This window comes from Culex quinquefasciatus, chromosome 3 (genome assembly GCF_015732765.1).
Source record: "Culex quinquefasciatus strain JHB chromosome 3, VPISU_Cqui_1.0_pri_paternal, whole genome shotgun sequence".
Classification (NCBI taxonomy): domain Eukaryota; kingdom Metazoa; phylum Arthropoda; class Insecta; order Diptera; family Culicidae; genus Culex; species Culex quinquefasciatus.
This window is the reverse complement of record NC_051863.1, coordinates 171,922,848-171,946,950: the sequence shown is the minus strand read 5'-3', so window position 1 is coordinate 171,946,950 and position 24,103 is coordinate 171,922,848. Positions and strand designations below refer to the sequence as shown.

Sequence of the window (24,103 nt, the reverse complement as noted above, 5' to 3'; positions counted from 1 at the left end):
GGTGCGGTGGCGTGCTGGAGGTTCACTTGTTGTTATGACCAAGTCGACGACGGTTTGGCTTAGTAGTAGCCGGCTGGTTGGTTGCTTCACTCGCGAGCAGGTCTCTTGGCGAGGTGATGTGTGCGTCGAGTCGACGCAAAAGCTTCTAGAGCTTGTTGGACAGCAGCAGCAGAGTTGAGTATTGCGCTGTAATCGACCTGACTGCAAGAAAGAAGGTGTGGTACGAGGTGGCACGCTAAAGAACTCTGGTAGCTGGGGCTAGTATGTGTTTAGATTAGTTACATGCATACTTGATTCGCTAAGTTGATGTGAGTGGTATAATCTGTCATGCGGGTTGTAAGTCAACTACAGTGAATGGTACGAAAGAGCCAAGGTTAGTCTTGGGTTTGCATTACACTTTCAAGAAACTTTGAAATACAATTTAAAAAAAAAACTTAGCGTAAGGAGTCCTTAATACATTTCTTTCATGTCCAAACATAAACACATTTGCAACCCAAGATCGGATTAAGATCTGATTTTTTGATTAATTTTATGTCTTCGGTGAAGGTGTAGATCTTAGGAAATCTCAGAAAAAATAGTTACACTCTGAAAAACAAATCGGCTTTTCGCTCATAAAGTTGGTTCGCGTAAACTAACCATTTTTGAAAAATCTCATTTTTGGATATTTTTAAGTTGACAAAATGCCATGTTTTAAGCTATGACAAAAGTTGGTCAAAATTTATTTGGTAGTGTTGCCAATTTTCAGAATGGTCGTGATTTTTAAAAGCGTCGAAAATAACTCTAAAAACATATTTTGAAGTGATTTGTAGATGCAAAATTATATTTGCAGCCAAAAAGTATTTAACCTTGAATTTTATATCGTGCACTGTTTTCGGATCATATCCACTTAAAAAAATAAAGTTTTTTGTTGATAACGCGATTTTTTACGTGTTAACGTCATGACAAAGCTGTAAATATTTTCTTCGGAAAGATCAGAAAATTTCCGATAAATTTAACTCAAAGACATTGAAGATTGGACCGATTGTTGATGAGCAGGCTTAGTGATTTTTCACGCTCGAAAATAGCAAATTTCACGGAGACCTCAATTTCCAAATTTCGCGAAACGTGAAAAACGTTAAAATAACTCTGAAAATCTTATGTTTAAATCACAGAAACTACTTTTTATGCTTCATTATATATTATTCTTCAATAAACTGACATGGACGTGACAAAAAAAATGTCCTGATTATAAAAAAAACGTTTGGTTTACGGATGGGCTCAATTTATATTTTGAAACAAAATGTAAAGCATGCGTATTCTCATTTATTGAATTGCTTTTTTAATATTCAACTAAAAAAGGTTAAAAAGTTTTGGCTGATTTGCTTCTATTTTATCAGTTAGAATTTTATTGAATTTCATATCAAAGCAAGATTCAACAATCTTGTCCATCAAAAATATGTAAATTAGTTTAAATTTTCTTCAACATTTAGACCATTCAAAATAATTTTTAAGGTTTTCATCTCTCTTTTTAAAAAAACTAAATTTAAAATCCATAGGCAAAAATATTATAAATTGTTACGAAATCGAAAGTTTTATTCAAAATAAGAACAGAAAACAAAAAATGAGCGAGTTGTGGCGCTATAACCACGGCAAATAGTGTCCAGGGCATTCGTGGAAATACAATGTCCCTTCCCAGAGGGCCCGGAGTAACAAACCTTCTTAGCATGGTGCTCCCAACGAATACAACCAAATCTCGGAGCGTATGGTGGTGTGTTCCCACGCTTCTTCCTCCCCTGTCGATTCAGAATTGTGTTGTTGCTCGAACACTCAGTGCTCAAACTCAACCCAATTACGAATCATCTCTGCGATACGGCTTTACGCAGTAGGCCTGGCCGCTTTAACGCTTGTGATGTTTCAATGCATTCTAATGCAATGGCGCACTACAAATGTTAATAAATGAAAAGAAGAGTGCTAGGCGTCATCTAACCTAAGGCACTCTTCAGGATCCCTTCGAAAGATTGGCTGCACTAGGGTCTGATTAGATTAGATTAGATTAGAAATAAGAACAGAAAACAAAAAAATGTAAAACAGGACTCAGAAAAAAATCTGAATGTTTTAAAAAAGGTGAGTTCAAGGATTAAAAATACTCTTCATTTTATTTTAAACAAAACAAAGCTTGATTTTTTCAATTTCTTTTGAAATCATAAATTTTAAATAAAATACACCCAGAACTGGGCATCGGCATACGAGAGGATAAAGAGCACGATTCGGTAGTAAAATGGTACTGTGTGCGGACGGAGAGGATAAATCCCGAAATTACCGAGAGTACTTTACTCATGGTTCATTTTCCAAAAAAGTTCATCTATCAAAAAAAAAAAGTACCGGTACCGAGACTCGCACCCAAGACCTTCGGCATATTGAACCGTGCCTTTGCCGTATGGGCCACCATGGTTCGGTGACTAAGTGGCGGTCGTTTGTCCATATAAGCCACTCATAAGATGAACTGTTCCAATGAACGAATAAACACGCGAGAGGACTATACTCTCGCAATATAGCACTTTCCTCACGTTTCTTTTCGTGAGGACTATCCCCTCGCTCTTTAACTTTGGGTGTAGCAGTAAAATTTGTACTACAGCGAATTAAAATATTACTAAATTTAGTTAGTTTCTATAGAAACTGAAAATTTTAATAATTCTTCAAATGGTTCATATCAAGCTTATCAAACGAAGACTAATAAAATTTAATTAAATAGTCTTTATGGTTGAAATATTTATTATGAAGTAATTTGAAAAAAAAAGTGATTTGAGAAAATTGATAAATTTGAAGAATGTTTCACCCTTCCGCAGAATCGTCAAAATTCACTAACCCTATATAAGCAATTGAACATAAAATTTCACGGGATTCCGCGGAAAAACCCAAATTTCACGAATTTCACGCTGTCCGCGAAATCGTGAAATTTCACTAACTCTACTTATGGGAGAACTGTCATTTCTATCACTCAAATCCGGTGCTCTATTAAACCAGAATATTCACTCGCTTAATTCTACAGTAGTTCATAAAATTATTTTTATTCCTTTTTGAGTTTGATTAATTATTTTGAGAAAAATCGTTACATTTTCGCACAAACATAACATTTCAAGGAATTTCGCGGAAAAAGCCAAATTTCGCGGATTTCACGCTGTCCGTGAAATCGTGAAATTTCACTAACCCTATTGATGAGATACAGCCTCTGAAGGAAAAGCAAACAGAAAAAACGAGATTTTCCCTACATCATCAAAATAGTGTCAAATTTTTAAGAGACGATAACTCAGAATATGCTTCCGATTTTCAATGTCAAAAAATGAAACAACCCTGAAATTTTTCGATCTTTTTTAATAAAAATATTTTCAAATTTTCTAGTCAACCCTAACTTTTGATATGGTTTAAAAAAAAAGATTTTCGGGCATTTTCAAATGTTGAGGCTGATCTGAACATTTTTAAAACATTTTTATTTGAAAAATAATTTAAATTATATTGCCAATTTTTTCCGAAAAAAATATTTTCAGAGATGTCATGCTTTCTACAGGTGATTTAAAGTCACGTAAGCAACAAGATTTTCGGTTTTTAAATTTTATGTAAACTACTTTTTGATTCTTAAATTTTATACATTCGAAATCACGTAAAAATCGACTTTTGCTATGTTTTTAAAAAAACATGAGTTTTTTTTTTGAAAAGCTGTGCCAAATGAATTTTGGCCAACTTGTGCCATACCTTTTTGTCACTTTAAACATTCCTAAAAATGGGGATTTATTTAAACACGATTATTTTGCGCAATTCTATTTTTGATCTGAAAGTCAAATAAAAAAATGGTAAATTTGTTCAAAGTTTTTTTTTGAAAAGGCCTAACCAAAATCTACAATTTTGCGGAAGACACCATATCGATAAGAGCATTTTTTCTCTCGGGGTGATAAATTTGAGATTTTTCCGCAAAATGAAGAGCACAAATTAAATACGTACGGACTTATAAGGAGTCACACTGACCGTGGTATAGAAGTGTTCAAAGTACCTTAAGAAGAACTTTTCATAACATTTTGAATAGTTTAAAATTTTAGCTAACTTTAATCAAGAATATGTTGATGAATAGCGTTATTTTAATCTTCCCAAGCTCGAGAAATAATAAATCCAAATTTATAGGCATTTTCAGTTGAACATATAAAATGTGAAAACATTTGATTCGTGCTTCGAATTTACACCCAAAACTGGCAGCGCTAGTCCGAGAGAATGATGGTCTCGAGTCGAGAGAATAGTGGTACCATTCACGGACGCAGAGAACACAGCTCGAGATGGGCGATAGAACTATTCTCTCGAGGTTCATTTGCAAAAAAAGTTCATCCGTCAAACAAAAAACCAAAAGTGTCGACAACGGGAATCGAACCAGAGACCTTTGACAAACCAATCCAATGACTCAGCTGCCTCGGCCACCACAGCTTGGTGACCATGGAGAAGTCAGAAGTCGATGTATGACACTTGTTGGAGATTTATTGATTCAACTAACGAATGAACTCATTTGTTATGATGGTGTGAGTTGGTACCATTATTCTATCGATTTTGGCAATGAGCCCTCAATAAATTTTGAGAGAACGATTATCTCGATTCTGAATTTTGGGTGTAGATATAAATCGACCATTTATAAACAAAACTAGATTTGAACAACTTCCAGGAAAAATTCTGACTTTGTCACAATTTAACCAAAAATTTAAGTATATATTTTGTTATAAAGCTTCTATACTTAGTTAACTAAATAAAAACATTGATTTTTTTTTCTTAAAAACCATATCATCAAGTGATGGTACATTTGACGTAAAATAAAGTTAGAACATCTTGAATCTGATGTTAACAAGAAAAACTATGACTGTCAAAGTCACCCCGGAATTCAAACTAAGATTTTTTTTTACGTAATCACTTTTTTAACACTGTTGAAAAAACTTTTTTTTTCGAAAATAGTGGATGGACTTTGTATGGCCTACTAGGGTGTAATATGGTTATATGGAAAAAACGTTACTTAATCCACCTTTAGGTGGTTGGTGCCTTCCTCATATTCATAAAGTCAATACATTCAGTAAAAATAGCAACATTCCCAATCAACTTTATTACTCATTTCTTTTGATATGGTTCGCAGACCATCAATATTTCTGGCTCATCGGCAAGGTCTGATAAAAAAAACTTATCCAACGATAGTTCGCATGGAAGATTCAGACAATACTTTTATCACAATATCTGAAATCAAACCTCTAAAAAGTGTATAAATAACACTTAAGTGCCAATAACTTTTAATAGGGTTGTCAGATCCTTGATGTTTTAGGCTCATTTGAAAGGTCTTTCGATTATCTAACTAACGATGGGTCGCATGATGGACCCGGACATCATTGTCATTGAAATATCTGAGATCCGGCCTCCAAAAAGTGTATAAATAACACTTAAGTGCTAATAACTTTTGATAGGATTGTCAGATCCTTGATGTTTTAGGCTCATTTGAAAGGTCTTTCGATTATCTAACTAACGATGGGTCGCATGATAGACCCGGACATCATTTTACTGAAATATCTGAGATCCGGCCTCCAAAAGTGTATAAATAACACTTAAGTGCCAATAACTTTTGATAGGATTGTCAGATCCTTGATGTTTTAGGCTCATTTGAAAGGTCTTTCGATTATCTAACTAACGATGGGTCGCATGATGGACCCGGACATCATTGTCATTGAAATATCTGAGATCCGGCCTCCAAAAAGTGTATAAATAACACTTAAGTGCTAATAACTTTTGATAGGATTGTCAGATCCTTGATGTTTTAGGCTCATTGGAAAGGTCTTTTTAATTCCTTTCTGAAAATGTATAACATGACAGGGTTTCTTACAAAAACCACCCTTTTTACAATCTTCCGGACATACGCCAAAATCGTTTTTTTAGCATAACTTTTGAAGTACTTTACTAAACTTCATAATTTTCAATAGGGACTTATGGGACCCCAAGACGAATCGAATGAGACCAAAACGGTCCAAATCGGTTAAGCCAGTGCTGAGATAATCGAGTGCATATTTTTTGGTGCACAGACCCACATCCCTATACACACACACACACAGACATTTGCTCAGAATTTGATTCTGAGTCGATAGGTATACGTGAAGGTGGGTCTACGAGGTCAAATTAAGAAGTTCATTTTTCGAGTGATTTTATAGCCTTTCCTCAGTAAGGTGAGGAAGGCAAAAATAAAGTTGTCCAAATTTAGTGAGCACAGCAACTTTTCCTTTGGGGTCCTAAACAACACCCCAAATTTTGGGAACGATTGGTTAAGTCCCCACTTTGCGCAAAGAGATTAAATTTTGTATGGAAATTAGTATGGAGAAAACAATTTATTTGGACTTTGAGTTTTCAAAAATCCACGTTTCACGCTATATCAAAACCGCATTCATATTCGTATGCTCTAGAATAGCGCGAAAGCGTGAAACGTGGATTTTTTAGTATCAAAATTCAAAAAAAAATGATTTTTCCCATACAAATTTATATGGAAAATTGAATCGCTTTGCGCAAAGTGAGGACTAATCCAATCGTTCTCAAACTTTGGGGAGTTGTTTAGGACCTCAAAAGGAACTGAAAAATTGCTGTGCTAGAAAATCGATTTTTTTATTACACCCTAATGGCCTACCCCCCAGTACATGTTTTTCAAAATAATAATCTTGAGAAAAACCTTAGGGGAAATTCTCGTATCTTTGGCAGGTTAAGCTCTCGCTCCTAACTCCATCCAATTTGCTGATTTTCACTATTTAAACAACTAATTTTGCAAAACTTTTGGTAGAAACTTGCTTGCTCACTTCTTATTGAGCTATTTATCACTCGATTTCAGTTGAAAACGCTTTTAATTAGCTTTAATTGCATGTTAAAGTTCTGACCTGCCAACATTAGAGGCACGCTGGAATTAGATGCTGTTCCCCTACCAGTTGAAAAATATTCCAAAAATAAATTGACATCCTATCAATTTCTCCCCGGTTTACGGCACACGGAAAATGATGTGAATATTTTTATTTGGCTTTTTGTCACTGATAGTAAATTGTTGATTTTGTTTATTTGTTTTCGGAATCTAAAAAGGCATTGTTTGTGCTAGAATTTGGGGCTTGATTTGGGGTGAAAAATCTGATACTGGAGTTCGAACATATTGCCATACAAAACTTTTAAATTCATTTTTCGATGAAAATAAAAATGGCATAAAAAAACATTGTGAAAATTTACTAAATCCATTCTTTTTAGACATTATTGTTTGTAATACTGAATTACAGACCCTGAAAATTATTCATAATTTTTTTTAAGAATTTCATCAAATGGTAAAATCGTCAGCAAAAGCATGCACATTAGGGTGCGTCACAAATGCAAAAAGTTGAGCTAGATCGGATAGGCGGGCAGAAAATCATAGTTGCATATCTCTAGAAGCTCTCCTGAAAATTTCAGCCAATTTGGTTGAGAATTCGAGGTGCCCACTCGATTTCAAATTTGTATTGGATTTTGGACCCGTTAGTATGGGGAAAACGGTACTTTTTACATTTTATTCTCCTAAAAATCCAAATGTGTACCAATTTAAATTCTGAGCGAGGTATTTATAGATTTTTATATGGGGAACAACTTTGTAGAACATTGCGAAACGATCTGAGCGGATCTGGCTTAGTTATAAGTGGTTTAAGCTAAGTTGTATTTCCAGGGTCAACTCCAGGACTAAAGTATAGTCTTTTTATCTAAACGGTCACTATGATCAGACAAAATAAACTGCCTGACAGATGACGAATTTGTTTTTATTTGTTGGCAATTTTTGTGGATTCGAGTTGAAGTCGAGGTGAGTGTTGAAGCTTTTTCGAAGTAGTTCTGGACATTTTAACAACCAGTTCCTTCCTTCCTAGCCAATGTTGCCACCAAAGAAGATTACGGGTACCGGACCGTTACTTGGACCGGCGTGGAAGGAGATTCGAGTGAATCTGACTTGGGCGTAGGTTAGCCAGGACGGACGGTTCCCGAATACCGGTGGAGGCAAGCACAACAAGCCATCACCACAGAATCAAATGCAGAACACGTCAAGATTTCCTTTTTTTTAGTTTTGTTTGAAGATTTTGTGTGATTTAATGAAATAAAATAAAATTTTGGCCGATGCAGTAAAACCTGCAGAATAACGAAAGCACAAGTAACATTATTCGTCACAATCACAAACCAAATTCTCACTGCACCATCAAGTCCACACTCTGACTACATTATGAACTTGGTGGACAAAATTGTGGGAAGCAGTTTAAAATACTTTCAACAGCCTACAGATAACCCTTTTTCTGTTCGGAGGCGTTACGAATTGTATTTTGTCGCTGTTTTTGGCCCATGTTGCCAAAAAAAAATCAAAAATTATGTGTTGATCTAGAGAAATTCGCAAAATGCAAAGCGTTACGCCTTCGCTTAAGCAGAGATTTTTCGACAATAACATGTAGTTACACAATAAAACACTGCTAAGTTTGATTTTATTCATAGCTTATAATTAGTATATTTATCTTTAAACAATTAGAAAAATCTGAACTCCTGTCTATGTCTCTTCGTTCCATCACGGCCCGTTCCCGTGAGCTTCTTTAACATTGGCCATTGAAAATCATATTCGGGTTCTGGTTCGTATTGAATATTTTGTTGAATTTCGCCTTGCCACTAACTTTCACTAATTGCGTCCGATTAGTCCAGAGATTGGCGCCACACGAATCTCTTCGATTCTGGCGTTTTGGCATCACATCCTGTGGTGATGGCTTGTTGTGCTTGCCTCCACCGGTATTCGGGAACCGTCCGTCCTGGCTAACCTACGCCCAAGTCAGATTCACTCGAATCTCCTTCCACGCCGGTCCAAGTAACGGTCCGGTACCCGTAATCTTCTTTGGTGGCAACATTGGCTAGGAAGGAAGGAACTGGTTGTTAAAATGTCCAGAACTACTTCGAAAAAGCTTCAACACTCACCTCGACTTCAACCCGAATCCACAAAAATTGCCAACAAATAAAAACAAATTCGTCATCTGTCAGGCAGTTTATTTTGTCTGATCATAGTGACCGTTTAGATAAAAAGACTATACTTTAGTCCTGGAGTTGACCCTGGAAATACAACTTAGCTTAAACCACTTATAACTAAGCCAGATCCGCTCAGATCGTTTCGCAATGTTCTACAAAGTTGTTCCCCATATAAAAATCTATAAATACCTCGCTCAGAATTTAAATTGGTACACATTTGGATTTTTAGGAGAATAAAATGTAAAAAGTACCGTTTTCCCCATACTAACGGGTCCAAAATCCAATACAAATTTGAAATCGAGTGGGCACCTCGAATTCTCAACCAAATTGGCTGAAATTTTCAGGAGAGCTTCTAGGGATATGCAACTATGATTTTCTGCCCGCCTATCCGATCTATCTCAACTTTTTGCATTTGTGACGCACCCTAATGCACATCGCCACTGTGAGACAAAAACATAAAGTATCTCACGCGGAATGTGCATTTTTCTGCACACAAAAAAAAAAAAAACAATTTTGCAGGATTCGAACCCACAAAACACGAAGGACTGCGAACTCGCCCGCACGGCTATCAAACCGTTGTAAAATGATCGTCGGATACTACAATCTGATCAGATTATATCAGATAGACTTCTCGGTTTCAGAGTACCTACAATGCTACAAAAAAATTCATAAAATAATGACTATTTTATTTTGAATGTTTTAATCTGTTGTCACCCAAACAATGCTTAACATTGTATTCCAGCCAATGTTTTCATTAAATGATCCAAATGTAAATCATTCTTCAATGTGTGCAAAGCGCTGCATTAAATAATACATCGAAGCTGTGCCCTCATTTCGATGGACGCTCTCTGCTTCACTGCAACTCTTAAATGCCAGAGTTTCCAACTATAGCTAAACCAACTCAAGTGTCTCTCTTAGAAGACTGTCGGTAATTCTTGTCTGGCCGGTTCAACACTTTCGCCGGCCAACCAAAACAAGCGTTATTGTGGTGTTATATAGGGGTGCAACATTAATAACAGCTTGTCGAACTACTCGCAAACCTACTCGCACTGAATTACTTTGAAAGGAGTGTAGGGTAATGTGTCATTTGTAACACGCCATTGACTGTCTCATTAGAGCTGAGCACTCTACCCTAGAGTAAACGTCTCGAACGCTCTGCTTGTACCATTCTCTTGTACATTTGGTTGACGACTTCTTTTTTACACCGTGTTCACTTAGGCTTCTGGCATCATCACCATGAACCCCATGTATGCCTTCAGTTGTGCGATGAAAATAAAAGTTATAGTTTTGAAAAGCAAAACAAGTACAGTACATGTGTTACCTAATAGGCGTTCGTCGCCGCCATCGTGGTCACTAAGCGTGGTCGCTGGTTGTCGTCCGACTCCTTACTCTGCTGCTCACAACTCATAATGCACCTGCTCTTCTTAGGGCGAGCCCAATTTGCTCTTCTTATGAGTCATGAGACTCGCTGGCTATGCGGTACATTACCGCTGCACAGATTAATCATTGTCGCGCATTTCTACTGTACTGTAAAGATTTTCACGTTCTTTCAAAGGATAAAAAATTTACGTCACTGTCTACTTGTCTGTGCGACGGTATTGCACGTTCTCTGCGCGGTGCATATTGCCACAGAGCTATGCTGTCAAGTATAGTTATTTCGTTTTACCGACTTATGCAACGCTAGGTCGTCCGCGCAGAGTTCATTGCGATGAACTCTGAGGTGAACTGCTTCTGAGCGATCTACGAAATCGGAGAGAGCTTTCGGGCAGATGAGCCAAGAAGAGCTTAATTTTCGGAGCAGATGCGATCGTACTAATGAGTAATTACTTTTTTTCGTTGATTTCAGACCGATCGACGCGCCACCTGTCACGTGCGCGATGCGGCGTGAACTTGAACCAGAAAAGGTTGGGCGATGGAGCGGACGCAACGTAATTGCGTCTAGTGAGGTAAGTGAACAGTTCGTCAATGTCGACAAAGAACTTTGACGTAAGGGCTCTATTTCTGATGCGGTGTCAATCCAGAAAAACGAAAAGTTCTACGTGATGATTCCCATTTAGATTCTCGAAGTTCCCGTCCGGGTTAGGGAAGTGGTCTACAACGCAACAATTTCCTCTTGCATGGAAGTTCAACACTAAGAGCATCAACAAGTGAATGACGTAGGTAAGAGATGTACTGTGCAAAGGGTGAGGTAACGTATCTTTTTAGTCCAATAAAACTCGGCTCGGTCAGTCATTCTCCAAGTCTTTTTTTAAACTCAAGTGGTCGGTGTTTATGGAACTTCGAATCATATCACAGTCCTTTAGAAATGTTTTGTTTGCATTCAATTTATTTCTTTAAAACACACTACGGTAAACAAAAAGTCGTTTGGCTATAGTTCAAATAAATTAAAATTTGTCGTAAACAGTACTCTCAGATTGCGGGAACTTTCTGCCAGCAGTCGTCCCCTCCGGAAGCCGATCGCGCCGGGCCCGGGACGGATCAATATACGCACCTATATTTTTATTGTCCCCCGGGAAAGCTTCGTTGACCTGCGACCGATCGATGACCGGAGAGATCCGTTCCGCAGAATCCCAAACTGTTACGAATCTTGCATGTGTTTTCTTCATCCTTTCTCCGTACAACAACAGTGTAACATTACTAACTAAACATAGTATAAATAATTCGCTGGTTCTGTGAAACTTCAGCAGAACTCTAGTGTAAGGTGTCGAGCTTTTCCGAGGAATCGCTCGAACTTCGTCGTAGATTTGTGAAACTCTTTCGTTGTTGTGTTTTGTGTGACTGCAATGCTTGCTCTTGCGTGGCATCGACATTTTTCTACATATTTTAAAAAATCTCTTTCTGTATCACAGTTACATGAAACAAATCGTAGTCGTATGCATTGCGTGGGTTTAGTGCGAAGATTCTTGAAATTTATGGGGGTAACATTTACATACAATTTCAAACCGTGTTTTTTTTTCTGTACAAAATCGTCTTATTAGGCTAAAATATTGGCGTGTTTTCTGCTAGATATACACATCTGTCTCTCTTCTCTTGTATTTACGTAGTAAAAAAAAACTCTTGAGCTAGTTGAAGTTCTAGGAATTGTTCGCGCGGGATGTTTTACTTGAACAGGTTCTTCGCGTTGAACCACAGCTTGAAGAAGTACTCGCCGCGCCGGAGCAGCTTGTGCCGAGCGTAGCTGTGGATGTCCGCGGTCATGTTGTGTTCCCTCAGCCACGACGAGGTGTTGGTCGCCGTCGGTTCCGAAAAGTCGCGAGTCGTCTCGTCGTGGGTATCCTCCGGGGCTGTTACGGAACCAAAATAGTTAGTAATGAGTTGTTCGTATATCTGAATAGGCATCAACTTACCACCTCCCGGCAGAACCTTGTACGGCTCGTCCGACTCCAGCGGGTCACTGGCGCCGACCTCGTTGTGGGCCAGAATTCGGATCAGATACTCCTCTTCCTCGGCCAGATCCTTGATGTTGAACGACTGGCAGTCGGCGGCCACGTGGCCAACCTCCATCCACATGGTCTTCTTAACGTTGCGGATGACGATACTGTAGCCCTCCAACGGTGCACCACCGTCGGATTCCGGAATACCCCACTCGACAATGTTGATGTTGGGACCCAGGTAACGCACCTCCAGGGGTCCCGTGGGTGGCGATGGTACCGCTGTGAAAGAAACGCAAACACGCAATCAGTACTCCGCTCCGTGCTCGCACGGTCAAGCTACAAAAAATACAGCAGAAACAACTATGTGGAACATCGAGAATCTTACTGGCATGTGTTTTCAGTGTAACGGTGTCTGAGGTCGCGGGCGAACTCAGGCCGATCGCGTTCTCGGCGAATACCCGGAACACGAGTTCAGACTTTTCCTTCAGGTTGTCGACGCTGTAACTGAGACAGTTGGCGTCCAGTGTTTTAATCTTGGTCCACTGCTGGGCAGTGGTGAGCCGTTTTTCGACCACGTAACCGGTCACCTCCGAGCCGCCGTTCGTTTCCGGCTGCTCCCACTCGAGTTTGACGCTCTTGCTGGTCACGTTGACGATACGCAGGTTACGTGGCGCTGAGGGTGGTGCTAGTAGTGTGGAGGTGGGAATACGGTGTTGTGAGTTTACATTTAGGTGAGTTTGTGACACGTTTTACAATCTACAGCGCGCGCGCAGGGCTGCTAGTTTAAAGTTGGAAAGTCGGAAACGTTAAGATCTGCCCGAGGTTCGGACAGTTGAGTATAGTGCAGAGAGATAGAATAGTGAATGTTAAACGCATAGTGTGATTGTATGTGTTAAGTAGAGTTCGACATCGACAAGGGTTAGTTCAGCACAGGACAGAAGCAAGTTAGCGACAGGTAGCATACACCGGATGTGGAACTTACTGATTTCTCTTCCGGCAACGATCGACTCTTCCGTCTGCAACGCCTCGCTTGTTCCGATTTTGTTCTTGGCGTAAATCTTAAAGTCGTAAGCACGGTTTGCCGTCAGGTTCTCGATCAGCAGTGAGGTCTCGTTACCGTTGGTGGTTCCAATGACCTTCCAAACCTTCTTCTTCGATTCCTTGAACTCAACGATGTACTCGGTGATCTTGCTGCCTCCATTGTTCTCCGACGGCTGCCACATGAGTTCGAACGACGTGCTTGTCATTCCCGAAGTCTCGATCGGGCCTCGCGGAGGCGATGGAGGTTCCATCACGGCCTGCACGGTAATAGTAGCACTCTCCAGTGGCTCCGAACAACCGATCGGGTTCTGAGCGATCACACGGAAGTGATACTGAGTTGAGTCGAGCAACTTCTGGATGCAGTACGACTTGATGTTCCTCTGCACATCGGCAACCTTAATCCAAGCGTTCTTATTAGTATCGTCACATTTCTCGATCGAGTATTGGGAAATCTCCAGACCACCATCGTCCGCCGGTGGTTTCCACTCGATCACAACTGCCTCCGGACTAAGTTCCTTCACTACGATCGGTCCTTCCGGTTTGCTTGGTTTGTCGATCACCTTCAGCTGCAATTCCACACTGGTTGATCCGGCGGAATTTACCGCTTCGACAATGTATTTTCCACTATCTGTACGATCCAGCGACGCAAACTTGATAGTCGAAGTGCTCGCCGTAGTTTCGATGCGATGTTCAGCAGTAGAAGCAATGATTTCATCCTCGCGATACCACAGAATATCCGGCACAGGGAATCCGGTGATGTTCGCAACTACAGTGTACTCGTCACCGACACGCAACTTCTGCACAATCAGCTTCTTATCGACGGTAATTGTAGGCTTCTCCTCGATCACCACACGGCAGCTGCTCTCTACACTTCCGACTTCGTTCGTAGCCTTACACACGTAAGTACCACTCGTCTCAGTAGTAGTTTTCTTAACGACGTATTTGGCAGCTCCATTCTCGTACGTAATAGTGCGCTCCTTCAGCACCGTTCCGTTGCGATACCATGTCACTTCAGGAGTTGGTACCCCGTTGACGACGCAGGTCAGCGTAATCGTCTGATCCAAACCAATGGAAACGTCCTTCAGATGCTCGCTGACAACTGGAGCTTCCTTCTGAATAGGGGCGGCAATCTTGTAGTATGGTGAATTCGGCGATGCCGGTCCCTTGCCAATTTCGTTGACAGCAGTTACCCGGAATGTGTATTCGGAATTCTTCGTTAGCTTCGTGACTGTCGTAGTTGTCTCGGTGATGTTGGTAATCTCGGTCCATCTGTAATGAAAATATTGTCAGTATTATGTTGCAAGCGTACCTACAGCTACAATCTTACTTCTTCTTGCTCTTTTCTTGATACTCCAGAATGTATTCGGTGATTGTACTGTTTCCATTATCCTCAGGTGACTTCCAGAACAGCGTGATCGAGTCGTCGGTGATTCGAGTAGCTTCCGGAGCTTCTGGAGCAGCTGGTTGTTCTGTAATGCAATAAACCTTACTCAAACCCCTGTTCAAAGCCACACTCCCTCACCCATACTCACTCTTGACAATCAGCGTGAAGGACGCGCTCGCATCGCCGCACTCGTTCGCCAGCCGAACGGTATATTCTCCCGCGTCGCTTTCGACAACCTTTCGGATGGTCAAGCTGGCGGTCTCTTCACCCACCTTGGACACGTAACGGGGCGACGGAATAATCAGCTTCTCGTTGACGTACCACTCGGCTTCGGGCTTCGGTGTGGCGTTGAACTTTACGTTGAACGTGACGTCCTCTTCCTTGCGGATCGTGTACGTACGGGTATCGTCGAAGATCGTCGGAGCCACCTTTATGATCTCGACTTTCAATTTCGACGAAGTCTTAACGTTGGCGATAGTGCACGTGTACTCCTCCTCATCATCTTCGGTAGCGTTTTTCACAACCAGTTTGCGGACGTTCTGCTCGCTGATCAGCTCGTACTTGCTGGATGCCTTAATCTGCTTGTTGTTCTTGAACCATTTCACTTCGGCAGACTCAGACAACTCAACGATAAACACCGCATCGGTTTCTTTGGTAGCGATCGTTACCTCCGGTAGACGCTTGACGAAGTCAACCAGTGGCTTTTCAACAGTTAGACGAGCCGTGGCCAGCTGATCGCCGACAACGCACTTGTACACACCGGAATCATCATCGACAGTTTTGTTAATCTTAAGAGTTTGTCGTTTACCATCGATGGTCAACTGGTAGTGACCGTTGAACGAGAGTTCCGTTTCATTTCTGTACCAACGGACCAAAGCGTCTCCTTTCGTTAGTTCGATCTCGAAGACGGCATTCTCTCCACGTGCAACGGTTACATCCTTCAATGGAGTAATAATTTCTGGTGGGAGTTCAATGACCACCACCTCAGCAGTACATTCTTGATCAGCCAGAGTGCAAGTGTATTCGCCTTCATCGTGCACCGAAGTACTGCGCACAAACAAGCTACGAGTTTTACCCTTCTTGCTGAATTCGTACTTGCCCTTCTGTTCTACAATCTTCTTGCCCTCCTTGTACCATGTGACATCGGCAGTTTCCGAAGAAATTTCAACCTCAAGTACGGCGTTCTGCTTTTCCTTGGTTTCCACGTCTTCCAACTTGCGCAAGAATTCTGGCTTGGCTTCAAGAACGGTCAGGCTGCATTCCGTTGTCTGATCCTTCACGGTGCACTTGTACACACCGGTGTCCTTGATCGTCGGATTCTTAATGACCAACTTGTGGACCTTTCCTTCCTGAACGATCACACGATGATCCATTCCGCTCATTTCCTTTCCGTTGTGGAACCATTTGGTGGACACCGTATGCGATGTTTCACACTCAAGCGTGACCGGCTTGCTCTCCTCAACGGTGACCGTCTTCTTCAGCTTTTTCACAAACGTGACCTTATCGACTTCAACGGTTACGCGAGCTCCGTGTGAAGCCTTGCCAACCGTGTTGGAAGCGATACACTTGTAGTTTCCGGTGTCCTGCTCGGAGTCGGCATTCGTAATGGTAAGCTCAATGTTCTTGCCATCGTATGCCTGTTTGATCTTCTTCGAGGGCAGCAGTGTGTTGTTGTTACGCAGCCACAAAATCTCCGGCACGGGATTTCCTGAAACCTTAGCTGGCAGTTTGATGATGCCACCTTGAGTAACACTCTGTTCTTCGAATCGTTCCAAAAACAGTGGAGCCTGCGGATTTCCTAGGTTGGATTCGTCCACTGTGAGGGATGCAGTTGTTTCAACAGTACCGGCGGCGTTCTTTGCCTTGACCGTGTATTCACCAGCGTTCTCGTGAGTTGGAGAAAGCAGTGTGACCGTATACATGTTCTTGTCGACCTGCGTGGGAGTTGTGAGTGCTTTTCCATTCTTGTACCACTGAACTTCGGGCGTAGGATTACCGACGATCTGCGTTGTCAGCATGACCGTTTCACCTTGACGAATGCTCATACTCTTGAGTGGTTCCAAAATTTGTGGTGGCTCGTCCACGCCGGTCTTCACCTTTACGGTAATGTCCAATGCTGATTCACCCTCACGATTGCGAGCAATCACCTGGTATGAACCTTCTTGTTGTTTCTCAATTCCTTGGATGTGAACCACGGTACAATACATGTGCATATCGGACTCAACCACAACTTGCATGTTATCTTTGCTCTTGATTTCGGTTCCATTGTAGAACCACTGGATATCGGGCTCGGGAATAGCGACAAGTCGACATTCCAACAAAACATCCGATCCAGCGTCAACATACTGTGCCTTGGGTTTACGAGAGAAGGTCGGTGGGATACCTTCCAGAATATCGGCCAACGAAGATTCGCGGGACATACTCTTTCTGGACAGCGTTGCCACCTCGGAACCATGATCCGAAGTGAGCGAATCAACCGTCAATTCGGTAGTGCTGGCTGCAAATCCGGCAATGTTCTTAGCCACACATGTGAACGTGCCAGCGTCCTCTGGGAACACTTCACGAATAATCAGCGTTGCTACGTTGTCGTCATCGTAGTAAATCTGGAAGTCCTGTGAGGTCTTGATCACGGCAGTCTGTCGGAACCAGGTGATCTGCGGTCTCGGATATCCTTCGACCTTACATTCGAACTGAACCGTGTAACCATCCTGAGTGCCGATGGGCTGAAGCTTTTCGATGATTTTCGGAGCTTGTGGCTTCTCGCTCGGTCCGGGCTTCTCGAAAACGGGCAGCTTGTCGATCTTTTCGTTCAAGGTCTTCTGTACGTACTGCGGATAGGTGACGGCGTCCATGAGCAACTCACGACGGACGAATCCGCGTTCCTCGCTCCAGGATCGCTTCACGAACCACCACTCGGAGTTGGTACGATCTGTTGAAAAACAAACAGGATAAATAACTATGGCCAACATCTGAAACGAATCCGATGCTTACCAATAACGTACACCTTTTCACCTTCAACCATATGAAGCGCTTCTTCGTTTTCTGCTTCAACCGACTGAATACAGTACATCTCGATTGCCTCTTCTGTAAAAAATAACACGTTTTTAATGAATAATATCTTACGTAATAAAAAATACAACCATTACCTTCTCGAATAATCTTCAGTGAAGCAGTTTCTGTGGGAATCGAAAGATAATTTTCGGATGGAACAAAACGAAAGAAAGATTAGTATACTTCGTACAATAGTGATCGGATTTGCAGTGTACAAAACTCGTTTCTAGTATAGTCTGGAAAGGTGGTGAAATGTTATAATTGATAGTGGATAGTAGAAGAATAGAAAAGTGTTTGTTCAAAATAGAAGGGTCAAACGCAGGCCATATTAGGATAGTGAAAAATCATTCCTGTTTAGAGAAAGAATTAAAAAACTCAGTTTGAGTTAGAGAAGATAAGAAGAACATTAGTAACCGAAGTTCAGACGGAAATAGGTCAGTGGAAAATATTTACACAGGAGGAATAGATAGATAGAGTGCAGAAGAACTTGAGAAGGATATAGTGAGAATAAAGAAAAATAGTAGATCCTCCGATTATTTGCTTAAAAGTAAAGTTGCTATAAAATATTAGATTAGCCTATATTTACAGCAGTGAACGTTATAAGATCCGCAGAAAAGTTTTAGGAAAGAAGTAATAGAATAGAGTAGCGATAGAAGTTCACTTCGCTGGGCCTTTGAACCTGTTTGGTTCCGGTTAAAGTGCCAGGTTTAGGTAGTGTTTAAGCGTATATTGTAGTTGTGGTCAAGTTTTGTTTTGATTTTTACTGGTGTAAATCATGTTTTTTCTTTCGTTGAAATAGTAAATAGATAGAGTAATCATTTATGTTAATTCTCCAAATCAAACTCTGTAAAAATCTGTTATTGGTAAAGAAGATCAGGCCAAATGGGAAAAATATACTGCAAAGTGATAAAAACCTTCAGAGTATGTAGCCAGAGACTTCTTTTGTTGTTTCAGTGTGAATGATTCTTCTTCGTGTGTGACTTGTGATTTGCGACGCGCCAGGTTGATAGAAATTTCCTCCTCATGATGAACGATGAGACCCTCAAGCTTTTCTCGGCGTTTGCGAAGCTCAAAGACCACATTTTCTGAATCTTCGTCATACCTATCATAATCGTCTTGAACGTCGACCTCACTGTCGCTGTAGATCACTTCGTACACAACCTCATCGTCATCGCCCACTTCCTTGATGATGGTTATGTGCGCTTCGCCCGTTTCTTCTCCGTAACTGTACGGCGCCGGTAGTTTCACCCGACCGGTCATGGAAATCTCCTCCCTGGCATACGAATCCAGCTGGATCTTAAACTCCTGTTCAATGTCCTCAATGTGTTTGGTACGTCTTGGTTGGAAGGTAACGGTTTCTGGTTCGACATCTTTAAACACTGGTCGTGGCTGTCGTACCTTCTTGATCTTCTTGATGCGTACTTCCTCCTCGTCCAGAACTTCCCTACGGAAGGCTGGCTTAGGCCGAGGACGCTGCTTACGAATGACGACGTGCTCTGAAATTTCTTCTTTCGGAGCTTCAACTTCCTGTTCTTTTGTAATAGTTAGCGATGCCTCAACATCCTCCGGCTCAGGTTGGGGTTCAGGTTTCTTTGCAACCTTGAAGGTAGCCTCAGCTTCTTCAGGCTCGGGAGCAACTTCGGGCTTTTTACGAAGCTTCAACTGTTGAGTAACTTCTACTTCCTCCTCTTCCTGAACTACTGGTTTAGGCTTTCGCTTGGAAACCACAACATCCTCGACCGATTCTTTGGGTTTCTTGGTGATGTCGATGTCGATCTTTTCATATTTCTCAAGTTCCGTTTTTGGAATGTCCATTTCCAACAACTTTCTCGTGATTTCATCAACGTCATCTTCTTTCTTTTTCTTGACCACCTTTTTCACTTTCGGCTTTTCAACCTTCTTTGGCTCTACAGGTTTCACCTCTTCCTGAGGCGCCTCGCGAATTATTTCCAGCGATGCTTCCGCTTCGTCGTAAGTGGTTGGTTGTGGTTCAGATTTTAGCCTGACAACTTCTTCGACATCTTCTACATCTTCTGGTTTCGGTGCTACTGGTCGAAGTGTAATTATTTCCTCTACGGCAGTCTCTTCGACCACCTTTGGTTTTTCTTTCCTCAAAGTCACAGTTGCATCCTGTACCGCTTCTTCCGGCTCCGGTTTTTTCTTAGGCTTCAATTTAAACGCGACTTCTGTTTCCTCAATCGTCTCTACTTGAGGCTTAATACTTTTCTTCCTCGGTTTAAGTTGAACTGTTTCCTCGGGTTCTACCGTGGATTCGACTCCCTGTTGCGGTTTCGGTTGATCAACAACACGGACCTTCTCGCGCTTGCGGAAGTCAACATCAACCTTTTCATATTGCTCCAGTTCCGTTTTTTCAATCTCTAGATTCAAAAGTCTTTGAAGTTCTGCATCGTCATCCAGACTTGGCTTCTTCTTTTTGACCACGGTCTTCTTTTTGGGCTTTTCCTTAGGTTTCTCTTCCACGGCAACAGGAGCAGGGGCCGGTTCTGGTTTGATAGACTTCTTGCGAGCCGGGACAACTGGTGTTGGTTCTTCAACAATTGGTTCAATTGGGACGGACTCTACCACCTGTGCAATCTCTTCCGACGGAACTTCGATGACAGCGTCCTCGATGATGGGTACTGCTTCTGAAATTTCCTCTTCGATTGGCTGTATTGGTACGACTTCTTCGGGAGCAATAACCTCATCCACTGGTTCTTCAACAAGCGGTTCAACAGTCGGAATATCTTCTCTCTCAACTGTTATATCTTCCGCTTCCTCAATAACAGGCTCGATCGTAACTGGCTCGGAACGTTCAACTTCAATTTTGATGATTCTTTCAACCGACACTGTTTCTTCCGGTTTTTGTGGAGTAGGTTTAAGAGTGATCTTTTCTTCAACCTCCTGAGGCTCATCTTCGAGTTTTGGTTTCCTTTGGATCTTGAAAGCAACTTCTACCTCTTCTTCGACTGGTTTAACAACCTTTTCTTTTGGTTTTGGTTTCAACACGACTTCTTCAAGAACTTCTTCAATCTCTGGTTTTTGCGGCTTTTGTACAACTTCCACTTCTTCGACGGTTTTAGTTTTCTTGGCAAAGTCAACGTCGATCTTTTCATATTGCTCAAGTTCGGTTTTCTCAATTTCAAGATTCAGCAGTCTCTGTAGTTGTTCATCGTCATCAATCGAGGCCTTCTTAGGTTTCTTAACAACCGTCTTTATGATCTTCTTTTCTTTTGGTTTCTTTTGAGGTTGTTCGGGCTCCAAAGGAATCGGTTTTTCTTCTTCTTTGGGAATGTCCTGTTTAACTTCTACAGGCTTTATTTCAACAACCTTGACCAAATCCACCGTTACTTCAGCAGGGACAGCTTCTTCAGTAGTCGGTTGTTCTGTGAGCTTTTCCTCTGTCACTAGAACTGGTGTCGGTTCAGGCTCAACAATTTCTGCAATTTTGACTTCGGGCTCTGGTTTTGGCTTAGGTTTTTCTTCGACCACTTCTGGCTTGGCTATTTCAACTGGGACTTCTTCTGGAGCAGGCTTTTCCTTCGACTTAGGCTCCAAATCAACCTTCTCATAAACCTCAAGTGGGGTTTTCTCAATTTCTAGGTTGAGTAGCCGCTCAAGAGCGTCATCTTCTTCAGGCTTAGCTTTGGGCTTTTTCACCTTCTTGACGACCTTCTTGGTCTTTTCTTCCTTAACCTCGTGTATTTCCGGTTGTTCAACTACAGCTTCTTTCAGTTTGTCAACTTCAAGCTCGGTCGGTTTTTCTGATGGTAGTATCTGAGTTGGGAGCTCGCCAGTGATCTCTTCCACCGGTTTCGGGACAACCGATTCGGTTGGTTGTTCAACTGGAAGCGGTTTCGTTATTTTTACCTTCTCTTCCGGCAACGGTTCCTCAACTTTGGGAGTCTCCGGAGTTACATCGACTGGCTTTACTGTTTCGGGCTTTACTGGAACCTGTTCAGAAACTTCTTCCACTGGAGCTGGTACTTCAGGTTCTTTTGGAACCTTCTTTTTCTTCTTTTTGATTGTAATATCCGCTTCAGGCTCGTCTGGATATTCTTTGGGTGCTGGCAAAGCCATTTCTCTATCAGCATCACGCTCAGTTGGTTCCTTTTCTGGCGATGGTTTCTTGAATGGTTTGAGTTTGATTTCTTCTGGTTCCTCTTCAGGCTTCTTGCCTACTGGAATACGGAACTTAACCTCTGGTTCTGGTTCAGGCTCCGGAAGTTTTCCTTTACCTAGCACAATTTTGTGTTCAGGCTCTTCTGGTACTTCGGGTGCTTTCGGCTCCTTGGGTACCTTTGGTTTCTTTGGTTCCTTCGTAGGCTTTTCTTTAGGCTCGGGAGCCGGTTTTTCGTATGGCTCGAGTTCCGTTTCAACGTCAGGAATGTCGGTAGGAGTGAAGGTTGGTTTTTCTACATGCCTTTGTTTCTTGACCTCATCGACTTCAACCGGCTTGTCTTCCTTCTTCTTTTTGGGCTTTTCCTCGACCTGTTCTTCTTCTTTGGGTTTTGTTGGAATTTTCTTCAGTTTAACTTGCTCGATTTCTTCCTCATCCTTCTTAAGCTTTCCCTTACCTAGGACAAGAGTTCTCTCGTCTGTTTCGTCCTCTGGTTTTTCCTTCACCTGTCGTTGATATTTCGGTTTCTCTTCTTCCTTCTCTTCAATTTCGGTGGGCTCTTTTTCGAATTTCTCGATGTCAAGAGTTTCGAGTTTGGTCTTTTCTTTCTTAATAATCTTAACCTTTTTGATTTTCTTAACCTCACGTTCGTCTTCCTCTTCTTCGGTTCTAGTGAGCTCGCCCACGCCACGCTTGATGTCTAGTTCGACGACTTGAGGCTTCTGTGCCTCTGGTGGATACTGAACCTGTTCAATTCTACTCTTCAGTAATACCTTCGGGACAGTGACCTCTTCGATTTCTTTCTTCTCTGGCAACACGGTTTTACGCAATTTTACTGTTTGTGGTTCTGGTGTGTCTGTGATTTCAAGTTTGATTGGTTTTTGTTCTTTTCGTTCTATCTTGATAGGTTCTAGATGCTCTAGCTCACCCTTTTGCGGCTTCACTTTCGGCTTGGCGTCAATGTCAACCTTTTCGTACATCTCCAGCTCGGTTTTCTCAACTTCCAAGTTAAGCAATCGTTGTAGCTCTTCGTCATCATCGAGGGACTTTTTGGTCTTTTTCACCTTGGTCACCTTTTTGACCTTTTTCGGTTCCGGAGCGACCTGCACCTCCGCTACCGGCGTTACCTTAACTTGCTCGGTTGGCGCTGCAAGCGATTCCTCAACTGGAGCCACTTGTACTTTGTCCAAAGACAAAGACGGTGCTGCTTCAGTTTCTTCTGCTGTCGCTTCAAACAATCCTTCAGCAGGTGCTGCGGTAACCGTTGGCTTTTGACTTATCTGAGGTTTCTCGGTGGCCTGGTCCAAAATGTCGACTGGTGCTACCTGGACCTCATCCAGAGATAGTGATGCAACAGTGTCAGCTTCCTCGGCTGGAAGATCTAGAAGTTCTTCAACTGGGGCAGCTTCCAACAGAGGTTTGCTTTGAATGTACGGCTTCTCGGTGGCCTGGTCCAAAATGTCGACCGGCGCTACCTGGACCTCATCCAGAGACAGCGATGCAACAGCGTCAGCTTCCTCGGCGGGAAGATCGAGAAGTTCTTCAACCGGAGCAGCTTCCAACAGTGGTTTGCTTTGAATGTTGGGCTTCTCGGTGGCCTGGTCAGCAACGTCAACAGCTGTCGGCACAATCTCATCCAGTGAAAGAGATGGCACATTATCGGTTTCTTCTACCTGTTGCTCGAAAGTTTCCTCTCGGGCAGCTGCCGTCAATGTTGGCTTGTCAAGGATCGAAAGCTTGCCAGTGATTTCGTCGGGAACTTCGATGGCTTCGATTTCCACCTTGTCGAGCGGTAGATCCGGAGCGACGGATGTTTCCTCTACGAGTTGTTCAAACAACTCTTCTTTAGGGGCGGCCTCTAGCGTCGGCTTCTGTTGGACAACAGATTGTTCGGCGGCAGCCTCTGCAATCTCAACCGGGGCAACCTCCTCAGCTGCAGGTGCTTCCGTTACGAGTTCTTTCGTCTCAAATACGTCCTCTTTGATTTCGATTGTGTCGGCGCCTGTATTGAGAGAAAATGAGTGTTAATCCACATCAAAGTAAAGTTTTTTTTTCATGCAATTTCCTATACAAAAGATTACATTAGTAATATACATTTTATTTGACCGA

At 42.0% G+C, this 24,103-nt stretch overlaps 1 protein-coding gene and 2 long non-coding RNA genes across 4 annotated transcripts in view; 2 read left to right on the top strand and 1 right to left on the bottom strand.

Moving 5' to 3' along the window:
• The window catches only part of LOC119768613, a 32,102-nt gene extending 20,817 nt beyond the window's left edge, over window positions 1–11,285 (top strand). Inside the window, exons 1-3 of one of the 2 annotated variants that reach the window (XR_005278104.1) lie at window positions 50–173; window positions 10,874–10,973; window positions 11,049–11,285. This is a non-coding gene — a long non-coding RNA (uncharacterized LOC119768613). Of the gene's footprint in view, window positions 1–49; window positions 174–10,873; window positions 10,974–11,048 lie in introns of those variants that run through there. The other variant, XR_005278103.1, reaches the window with a different exon arrangement.
• LOC119768614 lies at window positions 7,808–8,173 on the top strand. The gene is made up of 2 exons (XR_005278105.1): window positions 7,808–7,837; window positions 7,902–8,173. It is a non-coding gene; the product is annotated as an uncharacterized LOC119768614 (long non-coding RNA).
• A 50-nt stretch (window positions 11,286–11,335) lies between the features above and the next one.
• Window positions 11,336–24,103, bottom strand: part of LOC6039275 (titin) — a 30,918-nt gene continuing 18,150 nt past the window's right edge. Inside the window, 8 exon segments of the mRNA XM_038258756.1 lie at window positions 11,336–12,680; window positions 12,787–13,086; window positions 13,384–14,711; window positions 14,770–14,911; window positions 14,975–17,755; window positions 17,818–17,910; window positions 17,973–18,002; window positions 18,792–23,996. Coding sequence (XP_038114684.1) covers window positions 12,127–12,680; window positions 12,787–13,086; window positions 13,384–14,711; window positions 14,770–14,911; window positions 14,975–17,755; window positions 17,818–17,910; window positions 17,973–18,002; window positions 18,792–23,996 — 10,433 coding nt within the window. The 3' untranslated portion in view covers window positions 11,336–12,126.